Here is a 9,421-nt window from a genome sequence, read left to right as displayed (position 1 = left end):
TGTGGATATTTCGAAATCAGTCAACACTAACTTTCAGATTAGTTTTTTTTTAATAAGATTAAACATTCATGAAGTCGATTACAGATTTACAAAACCTATTTTTTTACAGTACAAGTTCAGAAAATCCCTGGTTATTAGTTTGACGTCACCTGGGGAAAGAGGTTAACCTGAACTTCCTTATGATTCCAATTTTACACATGGTTGACTTATCAAAATGCTGTTTCAAAGGCTTTTCCACCCAAACAATAATACATTTCTTTGGAAACCAATCCCAAGAAGGACCATCTGTCATATTTCCAACAGTGGATTCAAGCCTCCATCTCTTACATCTCATTACATCATCCTCAAGTGGCCACAGATTAGCACATAGTATAGATGTGGTTCCCCTTCACACAGAAAGGCCACAATGGCTTTTGCGTTTTGTATATCTTTGCGTCTGTGAGGTTTAGAGTTTGGAGAAAGCTATCGTCTTGGGACTCTTCTTCTCCATGGCGGCCTGAGCTGATTTCATCACATCTTGAGTCTGAAGCATGCTCATGTTCCAGGTAGCCTGAAAAAGGATGAACAAGGTATTTAGTGTAGGCTAATATAAAGGCAGCTCCATGGGCATGGTGATTCTGGCAAAATAAACATGCTCAGAAAAATCCTCCACTGTTGTTTTAAAAGGTAGTGAACTCACCATGTAGTTCAGTCCCTCTGCTACACTGTGGTCTCTGGAATAGACAAGGTTGATTTTGGTGCCCTGCACAGCTACAGGGCTGCGACCGGCGATCTCCCCGGCCATCTCCAGAGCTCCAGCCATCATGGCCTCCTTATCTGCAAACACTCGGCTGGAGAGGAACGATGTTGAAAAATACATGAATCCTGGCTTAAAAAAGGTGATAGTTGAAACTGCAGTATATCACAAAGTAGTACTTTATTTTTGGTTGAAGATATATCCCCAACAGAGTGGCTTTCTAATAATATAAAGTTCTGATGAATAGATCTACAGTATAACAACTGAGGAAATCAATTCTTTGTGCATTGACGACTGATTTTAAAGCTGGGGTAGGCAGTTTTCTGTCCTAAGCCCCTCTCTTCATACAGTAACCTACAAGTACTAGTCATTCATTTTAATCATCCCCATCATGATTGTGATCCTGACGCCGTTCTATTGCAGGTGATTCTTTGAGAGACACAGCTGTAAAGATGTTGGGCCTGTAAGCTACACCACCTCTGGAGTTGCTGAGTCGACAAATTAAACTGGCCAACAACTTTTTAGGTTCAGTAAAAACAATACTACTTAATGAAAGAAAACACCCGCTGTATATATAGTGTACATTTAAGCTCACCTGACCAGTCCGCTGCTTTTGGCTTCATCGGCATACATCTTCCTGGCGGTCAGAGCCAACTCGTTCACTAGGCTACAGAAAGAGGGAGAGTTCATCACGCAACAATATGGACTACATGCATACATATTACTTTTATTTCCTGGGTCAGACGCTGTGTTTTAAACCTTTCTGTTTTAAAGGGTTAGTTTGGATTCACCAAAGTCACACAATTACACAAACAAACTAACCGCTGGAGACAGCGGTAGACCAGTAACTCCTGTGTTTTACGAGGTAAATTTACTGGTTGGTTTTTTTAAAAAGGAGTGTGGTGGCTTTTAGAGAGCATAGATAACGGCTTCAGTTCCCTGTTGTCTGACTGAAGGGCTGTCCGACAGCAAGGTAAAGCTGAGAACATTTTCTAAATTAAATACAGCGTACACTTTTTTTTTCCTTTTTTTTTAAAGGCGGTCCTTTTTGTAGTTGTCTATTTAACTGCTGCCCCTGTCAACAGCAGCACATCTCTTGGCTTCTAGGGGTGTGCAATAAAAATCGATTCATATTCGAATCGCGATTCAAGCTCTACCGATTCAAAATAGATTCATAGAATTCCAAAAATCAATTCATATTTTTAAAAAGAAATTGTGTGTCTACTGCAATCACATGGGACAAGTAACTACATCTACATACTGTGAGTTGTTTGTTTTTTTGAATCGAGAATGGTTTTTGAATCGAACCGTGAGCCTAAAAATCTATCTTGAATCGTGACATTTTCTGAATCGTGCACCCTTATTGGCTTCCGTGTCGGTAATCCTGCCTGCCTCTCCAAACTGTTGTCGTGCCGACCACCATCTACTGTAGCTAACACACTGACTGTGGAGAAGTAGCTCATACAAACACACTATTTGACGACCACTTTATGTAAATGCTTTGAATACTACATCACATGACCTCACCCCAAGACTCTCTTGGTTTATTAAAATGGCCGGTTTACCTGCGGCTGCCGATGACTTTAGGAAGTCTCTGGAGAGTTCCAACATCTGCTGCAAGTCCAATATCAACTTCCTGTAAAGCCGACCAGAAAGACAGAAACTGTGGTACAACTCTCTGTTTCCTCTTAATCATTTATCTTTTTCTTGTTTTCCCCAAAAAATATTTCCCATTTCCCTTACCACATTTCCAAATTTTTATAATTAGATGGACGTGTACGTACCTTTACCTGGAACCAGGCGTCCTGGGTACACAGACGAATGTCACAGGCTGTGATTAGATCAACACCTGCCACAGAGCACACCATCCACAGTGAACATGACAGTGTGTAAACTGTTTTCTCCACTTTAAATAACACACCCTCCTGTGATTATCTGAGCGCGCAGATAATCGTAACATTTTCTGAAGACTTACTTATCTAAATGATTAAAAACACAGTGAGATGTGGAAGAGCAGCCATCTTTTCCATGCAAACACACAAAGTGTACCATCCTGGGGCCTGTATCACAAAGCAAGTTTAACCGAGTCTGGCAACATTACTCATCCTGACCTCTCTGGATCAGGTGAGCCGTGCAGCATCTGTTACCATGGTTTTCTACTCTGGCTTAAAGTGAGCCAGCTACGTGACACCAGAAAACCAGAGTTAAAGCCTAAATCCTGCCAGCTATCCCACTAATCTTACTTTGTAATATGGGCCCCTGGTCTGAATTCATGGCTGCACTATGACCAGGTGATCGTGATGTCCTACCTCCCCCAACACAGGCTCCGTGAACAGCTACCACAACAGGCTTTGGACACTACAAGAAGAAACCATCATCAACTTCACAGAAAAATACACTGACAACCCATCATTTTAAAATGCTGTCCAAATACATAATCATGTCTGTGAACGTTCAGATCTTAAAGGTCCAGTGTGTAACGTGGTTAGTTGTTCATTATCAAAATCTGTGTTGCCCGTTCACAAACTTGTCCTTTTTCATGAATATTTACCACCACCATCAATTCCAAGTATTCCTTTTGGCTTGAAATTCTACATTTGTATGAACTGGGGGAGACGCTCCATATTCATGCTCCATCTTGAAATACGTTAGCCGGTAAGGGACATACAGGACATACGGCTCCACCTTTCACGTTTTCGCTGTCACATGATAAGCTGCTAATGCTGCTAATGGGTATCGTAGCTTCCCGGCCCCGGCAAGTTTGAAGAAGAAAACATGGAGGACCACACGTATTCAAAATCAAAATTTCAGGAAACAGGAGTCTTCTTCTTCTACCAGAAAAAGAAAAAGGATATTGAAAAGAGCAAGAGACCGGCTTTTTTGAAGCGTGAAGGCTACCGTAGCTGTAATACGTACTTTGAACTGCGTGGTGCGAGAGAGTTGATTAGGATATATGATCAACACTAGATGGGAAAAATTCCCACACATTGGACCTTTAAAATTCCTCAGTGTGATAGAAAAAAATAAAATAAATAAAAAAATAAACCACTCCTCGAACCTTCTCTATGACAGAGAACGTCTCTTGATACTTGGTGATTATTTTTCTCATGTTCCAGGAAATTCTGGCCGTGTCGTCGCCCTCTGGTTGGAGTACGTCGCTGGCCATGTCCATCAGGTCAATACCTGGACAGTGACACAGCACAGAGAATAAATACAACTTGACAACAAAGCTGGTGTCATTAAATGCAAACAGACTGATACCTACCAGCTGTGAAGATCTTCCCGGCTCCAGAAACCACAACCACTCTGCATTCCGGGTCGCCAGCTATCTCATTGAAGCAATCCACCATCTCACTGGGAGAAGAAAGAAATGCATTGTCCTTAAAAGGTTGGATTTTTCCTCTTTTTTTTTTTTTTTTTTTTAAATTCAGGCATTAAGATCGATTTCATCAATTGATTCCTCTTTTTAGTCAACTCTAGCATGGGTTCATAAACTTCTGAGCACCACTGTACTTTTCATTTTTAGCAACTCAACTGTAGAACATTGCTCAAAGGGATTTAAAAAATGTAAAACAGATTAACACATTAAACATAAAAAAGTCATATGTAAAAAAACATAATAGTTAATTTGTTTGATTTGTGTGTTTTTGGTGTCTTTGCATATTAATGTAAACAGATTCCTGCCTCCAGAAAGCTCTGTTCATGGCGTTACGTTTCTCCGGGCGGTGCAGCTCTACGTGTGTGATGGACTCTGCTGGGTGACTGATGGCGAGGGTGGTGTAAGGAGAGGGGTCACCGCCTGAGGACGACATGGCCCTGACCACAGCCTGACTGGGCAGCCAGCACCTCCTGTCTGAGAGGAAAGAGACAGAACGACAGAAACAACACAACAAGTTCATCTAAAACAACTGCAACAGGATGGGACTAAAACCTGTGAAGCCAATAAACTGTTACAGCAACTTAGATTAAGAGATCGATACAGAGAGCAGTGGACGCTAAATGGCTACCATGGTAACTGTTCAGATCAGAAAATCATCAAAAAAAAAATGACCTATTTTTCTAATTAATTGAAATCAGTTTTTTCATTAAAAAAAAATATTCAGATTCCAGCTTTAGGATTTAATGATCATCTTTGAGTTTGTGTGCTGTTAGTTGGATAAAACAAGACATTTAAAGAACGTGATGGAGGTTCACGCCATTTTGTGGTGTATTGATTTAAAAAACAGGTATTCAAATAGATAGATTCATTATTGAAAATAATCGTTATTTCTAGCCCTGATTCAGGGTATTTTTCTTTCCACTTCAATAAAAACAGAATATCCCCAAACAGAATCTAAACATACATTAAAGCCACATAAGTGAAGTACAAAGTGTCACACAGGAGAAATAGGAGTAGAAGAGATCGTAAATATTTGGAAGGTCAAAGCTGGAGTTCAGTTTGTTTCTGTCCATGTTGCGCATACAAAACACCTCTTTAAGGAACTTATTATCCTGGTCTGTGGATAATACATAGAAGTAATCTGTGACGTAATGCAGGTAGCATTATTACCTAAATAAGATCTGCAATGTTACACTGCTAGACTCACAAATGTGTAGTGCACAGCTATTTGCACAATGCACAAATAATATATATGGCCTAGAATATGTAATGCAAACATTGTATACAGCTTTTTAATTTAATTTAATTATCTTCATTTCCTATTTCTTTGTATATCTTATTTAAAATCACTATTTTCTGGCATTGAAAAAAATAATCAGCACGTTAACGGTTGATGAAAATAATTATTATTTGAAGAGTAAAGTATAAAAGAATACATATTAGAGCCCAAGAGATGAGCTCTACAATACAACCTTGCATGCTGCAAGAACAACAAATGCTGGTGACCTTTCACCTACAAAGCCCTTCAAAGTTTTTTTTAAAGCAGTTTTTGTAATCCTTTGTCTACAAACTAGTGTGAGCTAACAGACCTGTATAGCTAACAGCAGGTGCACTGTGAATTTTATAAACATTACATCACGTTTTCATTAATAATAAGACGACAAACAGCAAACGGCCAAAACAATTGTCACTTACATTTCGTGAGAGCTGACCTGACAACTGACAACATCGCCCTTTGGACCTTGCACACTATTTAGAGGTCAATATAACCGCAGCAAACAGAGAGAACACGTTAATGAATTCACTTCACCTGCTTCGCCTGTCTCTGTAGCTCAGTGTGCTGCTAACTAATGTTAGCATGAAGCCACACTGACGCTAGCTAATGCTAACTAGTTATTAACAGCTGCCTCCTTCTGGAAACGTGGTCTGCACGCCAGGTAGTACAGTGCTGCTGTGACTGCTGTGTGCACCAAAAGGGAATTTGCAGCCCACTAAATGTAACAGTGCACTAACTTTCATTAACCCTTCCTTCCTACTGACATTATCTCAACCTCTTTTATAAACAGCCTGCTACGGTGGCCGGCGAGGCAAACTCGAGAACCAAAGATGATGTGTATATGCAATAGACTAGGAAAAAATAGGTATGGGTGGTTGACGTGACATGGCATTTTTGTGGTCCTGAGTGTCAAACATAAGTAAAGTAATGCCTAATCTGCAAATAAATGTGGTTATATTGTTCAGAAAAAGCTGTTTTATATTAACATATAGACCATTCATGCCAGTCATATTCTTGTTTTTCACAATTTTCAGCCAGACCAGGAAAAGCTCATATGGAGTGACTGTCCCAAGTCCATTTCATAAAGTTTGATTTTTAATAAAACCAATAAAATTGATAGATTTTACCCTTATTTAAGTACATATTAATACCACAGATGTCTACTTGTAAGTCTGCTGTTTTAAAAGTCCAGGCATAATATTTTGAACCAGCCCTGAACAAAAAGATTTTGTCCCAAAATCTATATCATATGGTGTGGCTGTTTTTTAAATGGGCAATTGTCTGGAGACCTTTGGGAATAGGGGGTCCTTCTTCATTCAGGAAGTATAATAACATCTCAGAAGGACATTGAAAGTTTTCCAGGTGAGTTATCTCTCATATTTCTTTCAATAAATCAAGTATTTCCAAATTTCCAAATGCCTTACTTTGTGTATTGATGAAGAAATATACTGTAAAATGTAATACATTTGCACAAGGAAATGCTAGATATTGATGAAGTATAGAAGATTATGATACATTAACTCACATGAAAGAAATATACCCAATTATAATTTTACACACAATAACTTTCATGTCACACCATATGACCATTTTAGTCACTAACACAACAAATTAGTGAATAAATATGAATTCCAATACAAAATCTAAAAGACCATACATATGTATGGGAATGGGAGAGTCAGTACAACAGGACTAAGTGATTTCCATGCCTAATATCAAAAAACGCTTTTTCAGCCTAAAACGTATATGCCTGTTTTCATTAAACATGGGGCCTACAGTTCTTAAACATAAGGTGTAAACAACAAGGTACAAAACACGATACAAGACAAGGTAACAAATATAGGTGTGGAATAAAATAAAAATATAAACACACATAGTGTAAATAAATGTAAACAATTGCAAAGTGAAGAGTAGTCTACGATCAAATGGACCGATTTCTCTCCCTGATAATATGTGAAATGATAAAAGTAATCCATAGATGTACATTAATCTCTCTCTGGGTATTTTAAGATACATGAAGTCATTTAAGGTGTGCAAATATCGGTTTGATATTGTTTTTTGTTTTAGTGTCAATGAGAGATTTGATGTAGTGAATGGGAGTTAAGGCTTTACATTTTAGCTTGAAACAAGAAATGAATGAAATCTGTCATGATATCTTTTGGAGGTCGAAACAAGCTGCTGAAAAAAACTGCGACCAAATCCATTGTGTAGTACAGAGTAATAAGGGGATTTCTAGAAACAGCTGAATAAGTGACAATTTTAAAGCATTTTTGAAAAATAAAATCCTAGGTTGTTTTTATAACATACTATGACTTTTTTTTATTATAACTTTGGATGATTCAGGCCTCCCCGTCGTCTATTAATTCCTGATCATGGACACATCGTCGGGCATTAACCCTTACATAAAGAATGTATTTGCAACTCAGCAATAGCATCTTTTAAGGGAAAAAAGCATGAGAAATGTATAAATCGTAAAATAAAGTAGGCTATATTATAGTGCGGTGAAGATCAATTTTTATCGGACTTATGATATTATATAAACGTTCTTTTTACATCAGTAACTCAGATGGCATTTTGTTTATTTAAACTAGAAGTTACAGCTTTCTCTCTGACAGTAAATGAGATAGTGTCCATTGACTGTCTATAGTGTCGCCTTTTAAACTCTTGTTGAACTATGACTACACCACGTCACCAGGAAGCGCAAGCTTCCGCCACCAGATGGTGCCGTTCAATCTTCTATATACAGTCTATGCGTTCAATAAGTCTAACGGGAAGGGCGGTGCTCAACGTGGGTGGAGTCAAACGTCACCGCCCCGAATTATACACTGCAGTTTCTGTAGCTTCACATGCGACAACATAACTTAATAAAAATGACACATTTTGCTGCCATTTACAGCACTTTTCACTCATTTACTGTGTGTAGTGTAGTCAATTGAATCCCATCGTGATTAGTTGTGTTGTGACTGAAACACATATTTGAACCGTGAGTGACGATGGCCGTGCGGAGAATGTGGTCCTCTCTGCCGACCCATTGTCAGTATCGCTTCTCGGCCTTTTGGCTAAGATCAAGTGTAGTATCTGTTCTTATCAGTTTAATATCTGATACGTCCCCTACCCGGGGACCATATATTAAATTGATTTTTGGAACTGGGAGATGGAATAGGGGCTTGCTCCGTCCACTCCACGCATCGACCTGGTATTGCAGTACCTCCAGGAACGGTGCACCCCCCTCTCAATGTCTAACATCAATCTCAGTCACATCTTGTTGTTGTTGTTGTGGGTATGTTTTATTATATAAGTGCTCTGGTGCTGTTATTGTTTGATGAGCAGGAGGATGTAAAGCGGAGACATGTTTTTAATGCCTGTCGCTGTAAAATGAATCAAACCAGTAACTGTTGAGAGAGACGAGGAGATTGTTAAAAGAAATGTGCTGTTCTTTGCACTCACTGCTTGTAGATTCTTGATCTTGGTAGATCCTCAAACTTGATGTTGTTGGTTAGTTTTATTTCACTGTAGTTTTGACATGAACTGTCGGTTCAGTCTGATAATTAGGTTAGATCATTCCCCAAAAGTGAGAATCCTTTCTGCATAATTTCTGCTGCTGTTTCCCAGTCGGCTTTCTGCTGACATTAAAAAGGCATATGCACTTCATTTGCTGTTATCTAAGTTATTTCTTCTTGCTGTATACGTTGCATAGACACAAGAACAGAGATGAATGTTTAATAGTGTTGTTCACACTCCAGACCAATAGGTGGCGGTGGGTCAGTTGCCCCCCAGAAACTAACAAAGACAGGAAGTAGTTGTAATGTGAGGAAACAGAACTGTGTTTTATTCTTTTCTCTGAATTTCAAACGTGGATCAAACTACTTTTTGTAGTATGATTCAGCTTGTTCCTATTTAAACTCTCTGTTGGGCTGTTCCTAGTTTGTTGGAGTTAAATACATAAAACGGGTGATTTGAGTTGGCTTGTGATTTGAAGATACAGCATTGCATTATGGGAAATATAAAGACGTTATTTCTCAAGTGAAGT

General features: G+C 38.8%; 1 protein-coding gene and 1 non-coding gene across 2 annotated transcripts; one reads left to right on the top strand and one right to left on the bottom strand.

The window, feature by feature from the left end:
* Positions 1–15: 15 nt before the first annotated feature.
* ech1 (enoyl CoA hydratase 1, peroxisomal) lies at positions 16–6,207 on the bottom strand. The gene is made up of 10 exons (XM_078247044.1): positions 5,811–6,207; positions 4,421–4,589; positions 4,002–4,090; positions 3,795–3,919; positions 3,046–3,094; positions 2,521–2,585; positions 2,302–2,372; positions 1,332–1,403; positions 680–830; positions 16–550 (listed from the first exon to the last, which is right to left on the bottom strand). The coding sequence occupies exons 1-10, from the start codon at positions 5,842–5,844 to the stop codon at positions 446–448; spliced, it is 930 nt and encodes a 309-aa protein (XP_078103170.1). The 5' UTR covers positions 5,845–6,207; the 3' UTR covers positions 16–445.
* A 2,223-nt stretch (positions 6,208–8,430) lies between these two features.
* LOC144516033 (U2 spliceosomal RNA) lies at positions 8,431–8,621 on the top strand. Its single transcript, XR_013501792.1, has one exon. It is a non-coding gene; the product is annotated as a U2 spliceosomal RNA (small nuclear RNA).
* Positions 8,622–9,421: the final 800 nt, after the last annotated feature.

The sequence above is a fragment of the Sander vitreus genome, chromosome 3 (genome assembly GCF_031162955.1).
Source record: "Sander vitreus isolate 19-12246 chromosome 3, sanVit1, whole genome shotgun sequence".
Taxonomy (NCBI): Eukaryota; Metazoa; Chordata; class Actinopteri; order Perciformes; family Percidae; genus Sander; species Sander vitreus.
Note: the sequence above shows the minus strand (reverse complement) of the source record. Positions and strands in the feature narration are given on the sequence as shown.